This window comes from Strongylocentrotus purpuratus, unplaced genomic scaffold (assembly GCF_000002235.5).
Source record: "Strongylocentrotus purpuratus isolate Spur 01 unplaced genomic scaffold, Spur_5.0 spur5_scaffold_19, whole genome shotgun sequence".
NCBI classification, from domain to species: domain Eukaryota; kingdom Metazoa; phylum Echinodermata; class Echinoidea; order Camarodonta; family Strongylocentrotidae; genus Strongylocentrotus; species Strongylocentrotus purpuratus.
In genome coordinates, this window is record NW_022145604.1 from 9,293,933 (window position 1) to 9,313,338 (window position 19,406).

Genomic DNA, 19,406 nt, shown 5'->3' on the forward strand with positions numbered 1-19,406 from the left:
TTTAAGGGTCGTTCAGATTTGGCGCAGCTACACTGCGGCGGGTTTTTGTATGATGCCATTAGTGTTATACGCTTTTCATTTCTCTATATTATAGACAGAGCTCAGTAACCACGTGCAAGTCTCTTATTGCGCGCAGTTGCCTTTCATTTAGACGTTAAAAAAGATAATCGCTGCGGTTTTTTTTAACGGTTGACAGCACTATATCCGAACTAGACATGCAATCGTGTCACAACGATGTGCATGCAATGGCGCACGTGTTTCTACGGTTCAAACGAAAAAGCCTCTCTCGGACTTCCCAGAGCAATGCGTAAGAAGTTCTGTGATAGTGGCGCCTGGACGGTTATGCATGAGTGATTTCGAAAATCGAAGAATGTAGTGACCTTGATGAGATGCTAGAGACTATGCCTATGAAATTTGAAAGGAAACGGACACAAGGAAAGGGCATAACTAGTGATAACAAGCACTACGTGCACAACGAATGCGATTTGCTGACGAAAAGAAGGAAATATTGAGGCAATGACGATATTCGTCATTGCAACAAGCCTTTAACCGAGGCGACGGTGGTGTATTACCATGTGTTACATTCAATATCGACTGTTTCTCCTGTTTCATGATGATGTCCCTCATGAACACAAAAACATCCCGCTTTTGGGACACATACCCCAATGTCCTCATTCCAGTAATGATCTGTAACAAATAAAATAGATAAATAAGCACAGATTTATTACATTATTTATTTCGAATTTAGGACAGTTTTAAGACGTGGATAGTGCCTGGTCTTACCCTAAATGGAATTAGGAGCTGATCCATACTGTGATTGCTGCGGAACCGAGACCATCAACCATGTATACACTCCAGTTGCCACATTTACCAGGATCCCCGAGCAAATTTAAGGTTTTATTGTGAGACAAACTGTCTGGAATCGATCGGAAAAGGTAAGCCTAAATGAGAATACTGCAACGGTTTTTTTTTTCTTTTAAAATTTTAAAAGACACTGCCTTAGTAGTTTTAAAGAATGATACTGAAACAGTAATATCCTCATGTTTCACATCACTATCATCTCGCTACTGTCTCCCGCTCACCCACCCCCCCCCCCCCCAAAAAAAAAAATCCCCACCGTTCCCCTCTTCAAACCAAGAGTCAAGCAATGTGGAGGGCTTAAAGAAGATTAAGAGTTCTTGCATTAATTTTCTAATTGTGCCTCGCGATAATTGATGGGGTTTAGTCCCCCCCCCCCCCCAAAAAAAAAAAAGTAATAATAATAATTATTATTATTATCATTTTAACAAATTAAAAAATATAAAATATTAAAGAGATGAATATTTTGTTTAAACAAGATAAAATTAAAGAATTCAATCTAAAAACCGAAACTGCCCTCACCCCCATCTTCCCCCCCCCCCGCCCCCCTTTAAAAAAAACCCTCTCCACATGAAAGAATTACCTACCACTCCGGCAATGGCATCCGTCAAAGCCTCCTTCTTCGGAGCAAGTTCTAGTCAGATATGTCTTATCGCATGTCATTGGACAAAGACTACCACTTTCTGCAAACACCTCGCTATTTGGACAGGAAACAACTGCGATAGACACAAAGAATCGTATAATTCACAGGCCCGCAACTCAGGAGGGTGCGACAAGGGGTACGCTAATAAAAACTAACAAAATATCCTGTTATCGAATACTGATGGAAAGGAATTACTAGTGGAATAAAACATTGCTTGGTTCGTGATGTGCCATACTGCCCCCCCATATGGAAACGTTGTATCATCCGCTCAATCTGACTTGCGTGCATAGAACAAATAAGCATTTTTCCATGAAAAAGTGAAGTTTTCTGAAATGTGCGTTTCTTTCCAGCATTGGGGCGCCCGGAAGTCACTCGGGTAACATTTCATAAAGTATAATATAAAAAGACCATATGCAAATTTTCTGTACTTTCGTCGGAAAAAATACATTTATCCAGCACAATATCGTCTCCTTTTGCGTTGGAGCAGGAAGCTGTAATGAATGGAGATACCGTCTCGAAAGAATTTTCCGAGGGGAAAATATTCAAGATTAACCTGGCTTAACAAAAAGAAATGTAACCCTCTCCAACCATCATTTCCATCAACAGCAGTCCATATCAATGCACAGTCCCTCTCTGGAATTCCAAATAGTACGAAATGTTACGCAACGCCATCTGCTTCCATAAGTTCTCTATTCACTCTTTTGCAAATATATGCAAGCACCGAGCTTTGAAGCCATGCGTAGCACCGAAAAATTAAGTCATGTTCAGTGAAGATGTATTTAGCTATAACATATAAAAGACAGAATTAACAACATAAGACCAGTGCAACTTTATATTAGTCATCAAGTGCTTTTTCTGTTCTCGGATAGCTCTACTGAAGACATGGCCATTTCAACCAGCGAAATCGACCAAGGAAATCGTGAGTTAGAGCGAATGAAAGGGTTTCATCATCATGATTTTCTCATCTAATTATTGACATTTTCCGAAAATTTCCGAAATTTGTACATAGCTAGTAAGGTAGTCTAAAGGTTTATCTTCCTAAATAACTAATTGAAATTGTGTTGTATGTTTGCGCATTTATTGATTGAGGGCTAGAAGTTGTCAAGTTATCACCACTATTCACCCCAAATACGGGCCCACAAAGCAAAAGCCGCCGTGCTCGCTGGGCTGGGCTGTGTGTGGAAAGGGAGGACCTAGTGCTACTAGGGAGCTGTACGGTTTCGGAGGGGGATTAAGGGATTACGGTAGGGAAAACAAAAGACGCGCGGTGCCACGGATGGCTTCAAAGGGGCCTCTTGGACGGGATCTCCATTCATTACAGCTTCCTGGTTGGAGAATAACGAATAGTGAGTTTCAATCACACTTTGGCCGCTCTCGCAAGCTCTCACTCGTTATACTGTGGTCAAGCGACTTTGGGGCAAGCGGTTAATGAAAATACTAATCGTTAGCTTTCTTCTGGTATTAAACTTGTTTTGATTGATTGTATAATTATGTCGGAATAACTGAGGAAACAAAAAGGCTCGACCAATAACTTATCAGCGTCTGAATTGACCTTTTGACCTTGAATTCCCTGATGCAAGCGCACTAATGAGGTCATCTTCGCTAAATCGGTGTCTTTTATCGTAAAATGCGACACTTTCACAATGTTTATACATCTTTTTTAATTATTAGTAAGATATAACATATTTGTTCTGATATCACTGAAGTTTTGGGTTTTATTTAATGAGTAATTTTAAAATAAGAGCCATTTTACTGTTTTGATTTACTGGATCGTACCATTAAAGTCGCAGGGTAGAAAGATGCATTTCCAACCGCCCCAAATTTAATTTACGCTCCGACATTATGTTAAATGGGTTCGTGATGTTAAGAATCCACTGCTTTCTGCTCCAACAAACGTTCACAGTCATGCATGCGGAGTCGTTTATCAACTAAATTATTCAAATTTATGGATGCTTCCTAGCTTCCCAGGTGTTTGTGTTGCTGTTGAAGCATTTTATTCACCTGCTATCATTCTTTGTACTCCAATTGCCAGAACGCAAATTTCATTTTGGTTTTATAGTTTCATCGGAGTCGTTTATCAACTATATGTATTCAAATTTATGAATGCTTCCTCCCCAGGTGTTTGTGATGTTTAATGCATTTCATTCACCTGTTAAAATTCTTTGTACTCCAATTGTTAGAATACAAAATGCATCTTGGTTTTATAGTTTCATGCAATAAGTAAGTCAATAAAAGAGCATGTTCTGCACAATAAAAACAATGTGTGTCCCTATTGTACAATGTGGTGTGTCCCCTCATTTTGATTGATGTATGTTCGAACAAAAAATCCGCCAACACAGACAAGCATGACAAAGCCATCAACATTTCATAAAGCACTTTGTAGAATAACATGTGTTCGAGGGCCTCCTGAGATAAATTTTAATTTACCTCAGGCTCTTCATTATCGTCCTAAAGTTTTCTCAGCTTGCCACTATTAAAAATTTAAAACCCAATGTGGGTAATAATAACTAAACTAACTCTATGCTGTTGTTCCTGAAAAAATGCTCACCCTCAATTTTCCTACTCTAACTTAAAGGGATCGCTTAACAATGTTAAATCTGAGACACACGGCCCTACATTCTATCCGTGCCTGTGATATGGTGTAATATTGAAGCCCTAAAAAAAATAGCGCCTTAAAATGGTCAAGAAGTGCCTCAAAAAAGTAAAAATCTTTGAATCACTGGTTTTACATATACCATACTCGTTTTCCCAAATAGACTGTAGTGTTATTAAAACCGTTTGGCAAACTGTTTTCAAAATTTGTAATTCCAATCATAAATATCTTGATAATCAGACAGGCGATCGGCTTGTAAATGTCATGGGGTTCCTGACTGACCTAAAGGTTTATAATTATCATTGCAGCATGAGCTAAATCCAGATTTTGTTTCGGAATCTGAGACAAAGTTACCGGATCCCTTTAAACCCTAGACCCAACACTTTACCTAATTCCAACCCTAACACTCACACTATGCTTTCGACGAAATAAAGACCGGAGCAATTGTTGCAGGAGCAAAATGGTCCCTATACTCACTATACTGTATACTGTATTGTGATACCTACCGCATCCATGTTCATTCCGCCAATCTTCAAATACAGACGTTTGGTCGCAGAGGGCGCATATTCGGTAGTACTCTGCAAGTGCCAGACATATCCCGTTATCTATACTATGATTCCTAGGAGTGGCATTCATTTCGATACTGCAAAGCTTTCTGAAAAACTCATGGTCTTCGTTTAGGCCGCAGTCACTGAGTACGATGCTTTTGCATTTGAGTTCGGAGGCGGTGCTAGGAAAGGGCGCCGCCCCACGTCCCTCGCAGAATTCAGTGGCGGTGGCAGTACGGTGCTTGCTCAAATCAGCTACCGACGTGAATGAAGAACCCTCTTCAATTTTGCACAGTCCGTATGTCTACAAATAATATACAGTACAGATGATGCATGCGAACGGGTTCGTTATATTGCATTTACATTGGTAGGAGGTACATGAAAGTATTTCCAGGTGTTGTATTTATATATGATTTCGCCTTTTTTTTTTGTATTTAAAAGTGTTCCGTAGTAGAATAGCGCTAACTATTAAAATAAGATAAATAGAAGGAATTCCCCCTAATTGCACTTTTTGTGATAAAGGGGAAGAAACAGTGTTGCAAATATTTGTGAGTGTGAAATTAATACTAAGGCCAATCTGGGATAAGCGTTTTGGTATTCTTAAAGGGGAAGTCCAGCCTGATATTAATTTGGTTTTGATAGAAGCATTGATATGGGAGAAACGGGTCAGTACAAATTGGCAACACTGTGACGTATCGTGTGAAGTCCTTTTCCATTTGCTCAAGACATAAGATTTATTAACTTCCATTTTCTTCTTTATGATGACGAAATGGATTGTTATCTATGCGTGGGTTGTATAAAACACATTGGCAATAATTATTTTTTAGAGTGCATGTATGATCGAACATTTTATTTGGTTCTATCTTTAGTTAGTATAACATACACTTACTTCACTGATTATAGATTCCGGAACAAATAGATATATCCTCTCACCCACTGCATATTCAATTTTTATTTCTAAAGAGAGAAAAGAAAAAATGCTACATGTGAGTTTTTTGTTGTTGTCTCATTTTAGTTGGAAATTCATAAGGGATCTTTTTGTTCAAACTCTATAATGAGGCCTAGAACATAAGTTTTAAATTTACAGCTTCAAGTTTCATTTAGTACCACAATGCATGTTTATATCAAGGGTTTATTGCTCTTATTATTATTATCATTGTTTACATGCACACTACGTTTAAATAATAAACAAGTTAATTATCAAAATTATTGAAAAATACATCATGATGTAGTAGAAATTAGGCATTCTTCAGTCATTGCAACATTGGCTTAATAATGATTGTCTAAGTATTTCATGCAACATCCAGAATAGTTTCTAGCGGTGTTTTTAATGTTAATTCTAGTTAACTTTAGTTTTCTAGAAGTTAATCGCTTTGGGATTAGATATAATAACAAGGTTTAATTGAAACAGATATTGTTTACCATATATGGACATAGTGACAGACGACAATCATTATTTAGTTCATTTAATAATTACTTTAAAAAATTCCAGTTTCCACGAAATTATTATCATTGTTAACTTTATTTTTATCATTATTATAACAGTTATTATTATTATTATTACACGTATAATTTTGATTATCGAATATTGTTATCATCATCATCAACATAATCATCATCACTATCATTATTACAATGTGTATTATTATGATTATTACATGTATTATGTTAATTATCGATTATTATCATCATCATCATCATCTTCATCGTTGTAATAATCATAATGATTTGATTTTATTAAGATAAAAAAATATGATAGAGGAATAAATGTTGCGAAATTTTAACAAATCTATCAAGTCTCGTTGAAACTAATCTAGTGAAGTCCTGTGAGCCGATATGTTATATTTCAGCAAGAACTTAACGCTGAGTAACAAACCTGAACTGTCTGTGAGGATGTAATAAAAGCCCCTCTTCACCACGCTAGCTTGGGGAAGCATCAAGGGGAGATTGGCTGGGGTTGTGCTTCCATTTAGAAAAACTCCAACCGGGGTCATCCTGATCTCAACGGCCACCTCGCTGTCTTCTATGCCACTTAAATTGAATGGGTATTCATTAAAAACTATATGGTTGGTAAACTGCTGAAAAATTATATAGTACGTAAAAACGCCATGCTAATAAATACAAGGTGAATTCGAATACAATTTTATAGATATATTCATAATTTACGATCTTTTCATTGCCTATTTGTATCGAAATAAGGGGAATTGAGAGAGAGAGAGAAAGAGAGGGGGAGATAGAGAGAGAAAGAGAGAGCGAGAGAGAGAAGTTGAGAGATAAAGAGAAAGAAGAAAAGGCAAGAAAGAGAGAGAGATAATTAGGAAAAGAACGAGAGTGAATGGTAGGCAGGTGGAGGTAGTGATAGAAAGTGAGATAGAGAGAGAGAGGGAGATAGAGATGAAGGAAGAGAAGGATAGTAATTCGACGACAGAAAGAGGAAGAGTAAAAGCAGCAAAAAATAAATATAATTCATATTCAAATCAAACTCATTTTTTCAGTTTAAACCAACAGGAGGCATTTAACCTAAATATATAAAATTATGATAATGAATAAAATTAAGAAATTGAGATTATGAGGGTTTATAAGACGGGTTCTAGAATCTTAACAATCCGATTGGTCAATTGAGATAACGTGGGCGTGCATTTATTTTTCCCACCTTGCAAAACATCTCCCATCAAATATTGATAACGCACGCTCGATATCTGCCGATATCGCTTTTGCGTAATTCATTTTTTTTTTACTTTTGAAGAGTAGCCTAATGTATCCTAGATCTAGTCAGATCTAACTTAGATCTAAATCTAATATATATCTATACTCTAGATCTAGACTATAATTGTGAGAATGTATTGCCGATCCGTCTAGTCGGCTCAGTCTGCCTAACAAACCAAAATAGTGGGTTCGAATCCAATCCAGGCGAATGACTGAAGTCTGCGTTGTATGTTTAAAGTGACTTGGCAACATTGTTGAAGGTTGATGAAAAAATTGCTTAATTTGTGTATAAAATGTTACTTACTATATTCCTTCTACTGTACTAACCCTCTGACATGTAAACAATCCTGAACAAATTCTAAAACCACGATGATATCTATGGTTTTCTTTGAACGACACCCTCTAACAGTTATTAACAATAAATTCTCCCAACCATTTTTGAATTTTCCCAACCGTTTTTCCATGAAAAAGACATAAAACAGGCTATAAAAAATCTGTCAACACTTAAATGTCTGGAATAGAATGTATAGCCATTTTATTGCTTTGTGAGATTTCCATTCACCTAAAATGTAATTAAATTAAATGTGAAATAAAAGTAGTGTAAGCCTAGAGATACACCATTCAAAGGTGACAAAAAGCCCGCATGCAATGGTCCGAAGTTTAGCCTTTTGTTGTTGCTTTATTAAACCTCCTCGGTTCTCCCATACCCATGCTATGAATTCAAGCATCCGAGCACGTCTTCTTCATTACCTGGCTGTTCTATGGTGTCTCTAATGAAATCATAAAAATCAAATTTCGTGCTTGTTCTTGAGCACTATGAGTGCTAAACGAGTAATGTAGTTTTAGTTTTGTAAAATAACTATTGTAGCCCCATGAGCATTTTGAAGAGCGATATGATTACTATTTAAGTTGTTGACAATAAATCAAATTGCGCTTCTGATGTAAAATTCACAATGTAAAAACCGTTTTCAATAGAGAAGAAACAACATCAACCTGTACACTTCCTTATGGGTTTGATGCACATGCAGCTATCATAAGTCCTTTCTTTGGAAAAAAAAGAATTACATTTCAAATTTAATTTGTGTTATGTAATTAAAAGATGAATTAAAAAGTACATAATTTGCAATGAACAACTAGTATTCTACTATGCAGGAGACGTGCTCGGATGCTTGAATTCATAGCATGGGTATGGGAGCACCGAGTAGGTTCAGTAAAGGCCCGGTCACACAGAGGGGACGCATGGGGGACGCACGGCCGGCGCATTGCCAATCGGGAAAAGTCGTGATTCCGACTTTTGTCAGGATTTGGGAGATGCTAGTGAGGTAACGCCGAATGGATAGCGTGTTGCTAGCGCGCTGCGCGTATACAGGGTGTGTGCTCCACGTATTCGTCGCTGTTTTCACGAAGTGACGGTAGTGAAAAAAAAATTGCATTCACTTTGCGTTACGATTTTCCTCACTACCGTCACTTCGTGAAAACAAGGACTATGTCTGGCGCTGATCTAGCGCGCTCTGCGCGTGTCTGGCGTCCTTCTGGCGTGTACATTCATGCGTCGAGCTCCGCGCATACTTTTGAGCATGCTCAAAAATTCCCGACGCACACAGCGAATGACGACGAATGCAAAGCGTTGGTCAAGCGTTGGTCCAGCGCGCTCGACGAACGAGCAACGAATGGTGACGCACGCCTAGCGAACGACAACGCATTGGCAAAAAATTGCAAATTTCCAATGCGCTGGCCGTGCGTTACCCATGCGTCCCCTCTGTGTGACCGGGCCTTAAAGCAACAACAAAAGGCTAAACTTCGGACCATTGCATGCGGGCTTTTTGTCTCCTTTGAATGGTGTATCTCTAGGCTTACACTACATTTATTTCAGAGCAGGAAATCGTTCTAATAACACTCACATGTAGATTATTGCTACTTCGTCTGAGTTCTGGTTATCCAGCAGGATCTCAAAAGAATGAGAATCAGTCAATTCGGACTCTGCCAGGGTGTACAGACATTGATTGGGGTAATATTCGTAGGAATCGCCTCGAAACTGTTTGAAGTGGCGACCCGCCACGATTGAACAAATATCGCTCGGCAAGTCATTTGTTCTAGAATGAAACAAGGAGAGAATGAAGACATGATAATAGTGATCATAATACAATATAACCTACATCTATATTGCGAAAGATACTGAAAATAAACGGATAGAGACTTCGGTGGAAAGCGCTTTATAAGTACAATTTGTATTGTTATTATTATTCTTATTCTTCTTCTTCCTCTTTTTATTATTAGTATTATTATTATTATTGTTATTGTTATTATTATTATTATTAGTAGTAGTAGTAGTAGTATTATTATTATTGTTATTATAATTATTATTATTATTGTTATTATTATTATTATTATTATTATTATTATTATTATTATTGTTATTATTATTATTATTATTATTGTTATTGTTATTATAATTATTATTATTATTATTATTGTTATTGTTATTATTATTATTATTATTATTATTATTATTATTATTATTACTATTATTATTAAATTATTATTATTATTATTATTATTATTATTATTATTAAATTATTATTATTAATGGATTCAAGACCTTTTCCCGTATTTTGATCCACAAAGAAGAACCTTTGGATTGGAGTTCTCTAGGGAATTGTTTTCCTCTAATTATTTGATGTTTCGGCGAGAGAAGAATAAGCAAAAGAAACATTTACAATGACAAATTGCCCTCAACCAAACCATAAACTGGTATTTAGGCCTCAAATTTCATTTGCACGCGTGTGTTACTTTTTTTTGAGGAAATAGGTCACAGAGAACGTCTTTCCTTTAAACAAAATACTTTTGTTCAAATAAGAACCACTGTGCCTATAAAAACCCGTTCGCATTTCTTCGGGAATATTTATTGATACTTACAGAACCTTACCAAATTCATAGAAGTCTGGTTTTCTCCAGGAACACTTCGCAATGTAAAGAACCCTTTGAAAAAACAATTTGTATCGAGGGTGTATGTATTTTTTACGTTAATTTCACGTCCGTTCACGTCCGTTCAACGCCAACATTAGTGTCGAAATATTTAATTACAGGTTGATATTCCGAGTCTTGATGTTATGGTGTTGAACTTGCGCATGCGCATAAGTTAGTGGATTCGAGCAAAATCATTGGACGACAGTTGTCATATGATATGACGTCCTATCGTGCATGCGCATGCGCGAGCTAGCTGTCAAGAATCTCTTCGGGATATCGTTGTTATGGAATTTGTTGTCAAGGTCTGAATATCCTATTTCATCAGCGCAATCATGCCGTTAAGTGTGAAAGTTTGTTCTGCAGACAGAAAAGGTAGAAAATTGTTACCAATAAATCCAACAGACATCGCAGGATTCTTTGAATTGAGCGTTAAATCATTGGTATTGATTTTAACAACAAAATCAGGATTAAATTCTACACACCACTGGTGTTGAAAGAAATGGTGTCGGATTTTTTAACACAAAACTAGAATTGAACTTTAACACCAAGTTGAAATAATGGTGTTAGATTTTAACACCAAAAACGGAATTACTTCAACACCAAGAGTGGAATTGAATTGTTTAATTCCAATCCCTGGTGTTAAATAACACCAGCTGGTGTTTTCCGATATAGATACCGGGATGGTGTTAAAATTAACATCCATGGTGTTAAATTAAACACCCTTGTTTTTGCAGTGTAGTACTCTATTGTAATTCCGATTAGAATCGGTTCGGATTACACAAAACCCCATTGTAATATTTACTAATGCCACTATTTGATGGATAGAGCTACTGACATGAAATAATGTTGATTGTTGGAAAGTCTTTGAAAGCGTGTATAAAGCTAGTGTTATTTTTTTTTGCAGTGTTCCTGCTCGCAGTTAGTCCAGAATCTGGACGGCGTTATTTTATTTCGCGATCGCAATCTCTCCCACCCCCTGCCCGCTGCAAGCCGAAGATGGCGCGATCCACGAATCCGTATATCGATGGTACGCCGGGTATAGCAATAGGCCAGTTTACCAACATAATTATTAAAATGTATGGATGTTTCTTTCCTGGAACTTGGTGACGAGTTATTCCATCAACCTGTCATTAAAGGGAAAGTTGAGTTCTGTTGCGGAGGGCGCTACACAAAATATTTTGTTGTGAGATAATGAAAAACTGAGTGTCAAATTTGAAAGAACATACAATTGAAATGACAAAATCATCTTTTTTGATCAAAATCGGTTCAGAGACGGCTGAAATATCCATAAATATAACGATTTATAATATTTGTTTACCACCACAAATATTCGATAATTTGAAAAAGCCGTAGAAAAAAACGAAATATCGCCTTTTACGTTGTACTTCAGCCAGTGCCGATGCTGGCTTTTTGTATGACTTTTTCGTGTTGGTCCTTTTAAGCCCAACCAGCAGGCTCATGTATTGTTATTATTAATTAATTAATTAATTAACGGTCACCTTTTTTTTTTAAAGTGAAGCTGAATAGGTAGATCGTATTGGCTTAATTTCACACATTTTGGGGTCTAAAATTACCTTCATAGCAATGTTAGGTCCTCAAAGGGCACTAGAAATGTCATAGATAAGAATAAGATCAATAACCATGCACTTTGAATGCAATTGCGGTCTGAAAATAGAACTCAACTATCCTTTAATGAATATAATGAATGGACTCCAATACTTGGACTCCAGTCGGTATACATTACGTTTTGCTTCCGGGTGTCAAGAACAACGTTTCTTTAAAGCGACACTGTACTACTTATAGCTACACATGTAATTGCTCCCTCTATATAGAAAACTTCCCCAATCGGTGCCTGTTGGTCCCCCATGATCCTCTTTTTCTTATGTTAATTGAGAGCTGAGTTAATAAGATAGCCACCTGTCAGTGACCTCGCTGGGTGGTCTAGTCCCTTCTAGCTGAACTAGTAAAGCCGGCCTTTAAACAGTATGCATAACATTTGTATATGTTATTAAACCGGTCTATGCGGGCAACACGCCATGAGATTGTCAGAATCAAATCGGCCAGGGCCCTGTTTCATAAAACTTATTTTCAATAACAAATGCTAAATTTCGATGGCAAATTTGCCGTCAGCCAATCAAATGCCACGATTTCAGTAGCTTTTAGCAAATATTGTAACTTGTTACTGATAACAAGTTTTATGAAACAGGACCAAGATTCTGGTGTCGTGGACGAGTGGATATGTCACCGGACTGTGGATCACAAGGTCCGCAGTTCGAGTCACATCGAGGCACTAATGTCCTTTGTCAAGACATTGATCTACATTTGCAACTCTCCACCCAGGTGTTAAATGGGTACCCGGTAGGATGCGCAAGCTAATGTGCTTAGATTAGCAAGTGTGCGCTCGTAAAAATGACGCCTGGCTGGAATGCTCCTCAGAAAGTCGAGAATCGTAAGCCTGAATCCGATGACCGAGGTATTAATATATATCTCTGTAAAGCGCTTTGAGAATGCGTTCGGTCCTGAAAAGCGCTATATAAGAACTAGCTTTTACATTTATTATTATGCAGGAAGAGAATTTGAAGGATATAGAGCTTTTAAGTGACAATTGTAGTGTATTGTATTATAAACATTACGTACCAGAACCCCATTCGCACTTGCACATGCACTTTCACTGCACCCACTTGATCAATTTCGCATGTACAATTATATAATTTAAGAGTTTGCCGCTATTCTCTCCATCGATTTCAAGCTTACCGCTCATAATGGCGGTCTGCTGAATTTTCTGTTATTTATCTTTTTTTCATTGAAATTATATTTGTGTTTGTATGCATCTTATTCAATGTACTTAAAAATGTATAATTATGAAAAATGAAGAAACATTTGTTACTTTATGTATATGATTATGTTTCATTTTAAAAATGCAGAAATAAAAACAAACAAACAAACAATGCTTTGAATATATTTGTTTTTAATACACTTTGACGTGAAATAGTAAAATAACCTTCACTCAGATATGCTAAGATTTGGAGGATTCTTCACTGTCTAAAATGACAATTGCTATAGTAACAGCGGTGTGACCGCCGAGGTACTGAAATCCAAAAAGGCTTTTGCCCAAATATACGGGCGTTCTCAATGACGCCCAAGTGAATAAACAGCCAATCAGCTAACTCCAGGGAGCTCCGACGCCGACGCCGGCATCGGCGCCAGCGAGCTTGTACCAAAGGTGGTATGACGAATTTCAACGCGAACGGCTCTTCGGCGAGTTTTTGTTTTCGATTATTGTTTCTTAGCTTTAACAACATGAATATGGAATATGAATATAACTTGAAGTGTTTTAAAACTTGATGATAAATTGTTGAAATATGATAAAAAGCCGTTTTGTGGCTTGGTCGAGACAAGTTGTGCTAGTCGTGTAGCCCGTCTGTTCTGTATTGCGTGGCAGGGAATAGGCCATTTTCGTTTTTATCAAATTTAATACATAAATCATTGTGAAGTTTCTCAATACAAATTATTTCATTCACCTGATAAGAATAATAGTATTTCAATAGTCAGAATGCAAACTGCATGTATTAAGTGTGGCAACAACTTATGTATGCAGATTGGATTCTGTCTATTGAAATAATATTATTCTTATCAGGTGAATGAAATAGTTTGTATCGAGGTACTTGATTCACTTGGGGCGTCATTGAGAGCGCCCGTAGATTTGGCCAAAACCCGTTCTGGATTCCAGTACCTCAGCGGTCAACCCGCTGTTACTAAAGTAACTTCTCGATTTTTCACACGAACCGCATATTCTCCGTCCGCGTTGAGCTTGCGAAACCCCCTATCGTCGGGTAGTGCCGGACAACTTTCGGTTTTGCTCCATCACGCAAAATGACTCAATTTTTGTCAATATTTATGACCCGGGAGAGTATTTAAGAAGTGCTTAATTCCAAAAGGAGATAAATCCATTTTTGTAACTTGAGAGAAAAACGCATTAGTTTACCAGATTTTGTACAGGCGTCTACAAAAAAGTGATATTAGAAAGTGCATTTTTTCATAATTGCTCCCAAAATTTATGTAAATGCTCTTGTTGAAAGATGGGTACTGAAGTAGACAATGTTCTGGTATCAATAACTTAATTTTCATCAAAAGTGGATTTAGCTCCTTTTGGAATTAATATCTTCATTATTTTACTTTCTAAAAGACCTTTAATAATAAAGTGTCCATAATATATTTTCGAGTATGGAGGAAAAACAGTAATTAGTGATATTTTCTACACGACAAACGGGAGATATTTTTCTACACAACAAACGGATGAGTTGTCCATGACTACGCCACGGTCCACTGACAAATCGACACATTCAAAGCATAGTCTCATATTTTATAATAATTCATAAGTATCTCATGATTGGTATGATTTATTTAAATTTTCGCCGTTCTGTTTCTCACATTTTTCTGCTTTCATAAAAATTAACTTATTACAAAGATTGGGTTGCTATTTCAACCGAACACGAGTTCTACAAGCAACGCAACAGGTATTGAAAGCGCCCTCAAGTTGATTGATTTACATTTACATTGTAATTAACTGCATTACATTTTCTAGCATATTTTTGTTAAGTTTTAATTCATTGATGTATTTGTTTTGTAAAGCGCTTTGATCAGTTGTAAACTGGATATAGCGCTATAAAAGAAACAATTTATTATTGAAAGCTTTTTGCGATCATTCAATTAATATTTGAGGTTCATTTAGTAGTAAAATTTCGGAATGAAAACGTTTGATATTACTAGGAAATTAAACGGTTTAATCTTTTGTATTTTTATGGCAAAGTGATATACAGTTGACATTGAAATTAAATTGTGAATTGATGTCTCTTACCTGCCTCTCTCTATCAAGATAGAGATGACGAAAGAAAGAACCAACGCGACTACTTTCATCGCCATCTTGGAAGGTGTGCAGTCTCCTTGGAGGCTTGCAGCGAAAAGGGAACTGGTCCTCTTCCTTCGAGAAATTCTACAACAATGGGATCCTCTTTCCAAGCTCAGGTCTTCCGTGGGTACATACCTCTTATCGTTTTCCAACCAACGTACAAAACGTGATGCAACGTTGAAGTATCATCATTCATTACCATATGGCGACATGTCAAAGACTCCTCCAGTTTCTTTGTTCTTTAACATAATCATAATTTTGTTGTAGTTTTATCTGTCAACTATAGCGTCATCTATCTTTGAAATTTCAAATAAATCCTTCAAACAATAGCGTATCCGATAGATGGCGGAACAAGGGTTCGCCCCCTAAAAGATAGACAGATGACACACAGATTTTAACTACAATGGTACTGTATATTGTTTGACTCGATCATTTTTGAAAGGGAAACTGTGAAACATTTTTTTCAAAAACGTTTCATTTTTCTCTGTCAGAAATTGTGATTGATGTTCTACGGGAGATTTGGATTAAAAATTTAATCAATATTCCGCAAAAACTATCAGTTTACAACTTATATGTATTTTATAAAAAAGTTCCTTGTCCTGTTATTATGATAATAATAATACGTATTATAATAACAATAATGATTATTATAATTTGATCTACTCGGGGAAGCCTCATCAGTAGTGTTTTTCCTGAGGGTCCTGCAATTATCATTATCCTAGCAATGTCCAGGTGTCCATTACACGTGGGCGGAGAGTGGCAAATGTTGATTAATGCCTTGCCAAAATACATGAGTGCTGGGCTGGGATTCGAATCATCAACCCTTGAATTAAGAGTCAAGTGAATGAACCACTATACCACGACACCTCCATTCAAGAGAAGGTTGGGTTCTTGTAAAGAGGAAAGAAATAGAATACTCTGTGAACGTTATTTCGTTTTATGTCCGTTTTATGCCCTCAGATTCGAGAAATTACAAGAAATATCCCGATATTTTGTCGCAAACACCTTTGTGTAGTTCCATGTACCCATTTATGAATGCAGTGCATTTGCTAGTCCGGAAGACTATAAGGTCAATATCTTTACAATGTTGTTATGAGCTATCATATTCACCCTTTCCCCATTGTTCCGGGCAATATAAATGCATGACCGGTTCTCACCCTTTAACTTTAACATTGACACAAATACAGCCACAGTACTAGATCGAGACGGGTTCCATAGGAGGGGCAAATATAAGCCTATACGGACGGAGGTTGATCTAACCGAGCTTACTGCAACACGACCTCAATTTAGTTACAGGCTCAAACTCTTTCGAGTCGTAACGCAAAATGGCGGGTCTGAAATATCAGACTATAAAGACTTGACTACCATACTGTGTTGTTATGTACCTGTTCCTGACGGAATTAATTTGAAAAATAAGGATTTTCACTTTCGTCATGTTCTATTAATACAAATGATCTCATTTTATTTGTTATGTCGTGTACGTTAACTATGGAATCAATTGATATCGTGTAAATGTTTCTATTTAAAGAGAAAATAAATCAGCGAAATCTGATCAATTACGTTTAAATCTCAGAATAAAGTGTGCTGCATAATGATTCCGTAATAAGAAATAAGCTTTTAAAGTTAAGTATATATTTTTTAACAATCTACTCATTCAACTTTAGTTCATTAATTTGAGGTTAGTTGATATGAATGTTTTATATACTGTATTTTACATTTGTAAAACATTGCCCAATTCGGCCTTGTAGGCCGCGATGCATTGTTGTTCTTTTATTATCAATAAAACCATTATCTATCTATCTATCTATCTATCTAAAAATGTGGTAAAATTGTTAAAGACGAAAATAGGAGGGAGGGGGGGGGGGGGGACATGAAGAGATCATGAAGAAAGAAGCGTGTTTATCCCCTGAGCCCCCCCCCCCTCCCCTCCCCTCCCTTATACATTGGTCCTATAGCAGGCATATGCATCCAGAGGGTGATATCAAGCCAATTCGCGATCGAACCCTGTATTCCAACCATTTATCAAATATTGCCAAAAAGATGGAGGCATTTTCGATAGACTTTTGGGGTCACGTGGTTTGATTAAAGGACAGTCGATTCTTGTTAGAGTACTAATTGAAAACAAATCTTCCTTTTCTCCTTTATTTCTTCTTCTTATTTGTCTACTTCTCTTTCTTTTTTGTTTCTTCTTCTTCTCCTTCTTCTTCTTCCTCTTCTTCTTCTTCTTCTTCTTCTTCTTCTTCTTCTTCTTCTTCTTCTCCTTCTCCTTCTCCTTCTTCTTCTTCTACTTCTTCGTCTTCCTTTTCTTGTTTTTTTCCCTCGTTCTTCTTCTTAATCTTCATCGGATTCTAATTCTTCTTCTCCTTCGTATTTGTTTTCTTCTTTTATTACCTCTTCATCCTTCTTCTCCTTCTCCTTCTTCTTCTTCTTCTTCTTCTTCTTCTCCTTCTCTTTCTCCTTCTCCTTCTCCTTCTCCTTCTTTTTCTTCTTCTTCTCCTTCTCCTTCTCCTTCTTCTTCTTCTCCTTCTCCTTCTCCTTCTTCTTCTTCTGCTCCTTCTTCTTCTTCTTCTTCTTCTTCTTCTTCTTCTTCTTCTTCTTCTCCTTCTTCTTCTTCTTCTCCTTCTCCTTCTTCTTCTCCTTCTTCTCCTTCTTCTACTTCTGGCACTGAATGCCAGTTGTAGGTCCCAGTCCACGCTGATTCGCGGTTTTAAAAAAAGACACGCGTTGAAAAGCTGATCACAAGGGATCCTGATGTCACTTCATAAATCTTACCATCGTAACTTATGGCTCGATCAAGAGGTAAACTAACCAATTCATCACACATGTTTACAAAATATGATACTTCATATTGGGTTGACTGACTATGAGTATGATTTATGCCACAGCTGGCCGTCTGTTCCATCTTTGTTTCTGTCGAAATATCAAAATCATGATAATTAATGGATGTTATAACGCTAGTTTTGTTGAGCGGCAAACACTGCTGCTGTTATAGTTGCAAGTTCATTATATTGTTGCTTTTACTCTGTTCATTTTTCAGAAATAACAATAAAAACTGAAAAAAGGGGGAAAAGAATAGTGTTTGTCTCCTGAATTCGCAACGCAAATCCAGAGGCCTTTGGAATGGGGGGGGGGGGATCCGCCATTAAAAACAAAGAAGAGCAATGTTTTGTCGGAAAGGGGTATTCTACTTAATATTTCGACTTATTGCCACATGTGACAACGATAAAGTTATTGGCTTCTTTTTTATATTTTTTTGATAAGGAAACAAATGCAGTGAAACATCATAAATACCATTCAAATCAATGAGATCAAATGGATAAATGGTTTCCTAAAAACGATTTAAACACTCTCTGTGGCTAATTTTGAGTTGTGGTAATGATTTTTGATTTTGAGAAAAAGTAGATTCAAGTAAACTTCTGAACTAGATACCATGCCTTGAAAAAGGGATTAAACAAATTATCAGAAAAGTAAGAAATTGTGATAGGAATAAAATTCATTGAAAAACACAACTTGCATTTTCAAATCGGCTCAGGAGATCACGCATTATGCACGTGTCAGAAATATTATAAAGCTTGATTCCCTTGTTTTGCACAGCTACCAAAAAGATATTCTCAACTAAAATCGTTTTGAACATTACGTTTACCATATATTTCATATGTTGAAAGCCATAAGGGTATATTAAAGGTATAAACCAGTTTTGGTCATGCGATTGCATTGTGAAAAAAAACGTTGTGGAATCGATCAGGAAAGGTTGATCATCTAGCATATAGGTATTGGTGTGTACTGCAAGGTTCTGGAATCATCAAAATAAATTTGGCCCAGTCTTGGTAAAGTTACAAGCACTGTCACAGAAAAATGTAGATTGGACTGTGCAATATCTATCCAGTCCGGATAGATATAATAATTTACCAAATATACCAATTAGTAGGCGGTTTCCCGGCAAAATTTGTATCATCACGTAAATGTATTAGTCGAAACATATTCTTTCACATGATTGATAATAAGAGCTTCCATTTCATTTTTTGGGGGGCGTTTCCAAAACTGGTCCTTACCTTTAACCTGTGTTAAGAAAAGGAATTAATGCCCTTCTGGCTCTGGTTAGACGCTTTGTAGTATTGAACATTTAGTGACTGTTTCGCTTGATTCTATAAGAAAGTATATTGGGATTTTATTTCTTGTCAC

The 19,406-nt window shown here is 36.7% G+C and overlaps 1 protein-coding gene across 1 annotated transcript in view; it reads right to left on the bottom strand.

Moving 5' to 3' along the window:
- The window catches only part of LOC105443100 (SCO-spondin), a gene marked incomplete at its 3' end in the record, with an annotated part of 64,613 nt that extends 49,292 nt beyond the window's left edge, over positions 1 to 15,321 (bottom strand). The window contains exons 1-7 of the mRNA XM_011675920.2: positions 15,174 to 15,321; positions 9,250 to 9,441; positions 6,519 to 6,673; positions 5,532 to 5,599; positions 4,601 to 4,946; positions 1,446 to 1,574; positions 573 to 687 (exon numbers count right to left, since the gene is read on the bottom strand). Coding sequence (XP_011674222.2) covers positions 573 to 687; positions 1,446 to 1,574; positions 4,601 to 4,946; positions 5,532 to 5,599; positions 6,519 to 6,673; positions 9,250 to 9,441; positions 15,174 to 15,238 — 1,070 coding nt within the window. The remainder of the gene's footprint in view (positions 1 to 572; positions 688 to 1,445; positions 1,575 to 4,600; positions 4,947 to 5,531; positions 5,600 to 6,518; positions 6,674 to 9,249; positions 9,442 to 15,173) is intronic.
- Positions 15,322 to 19,406: the final 4,085 nt, after the last annotated feature.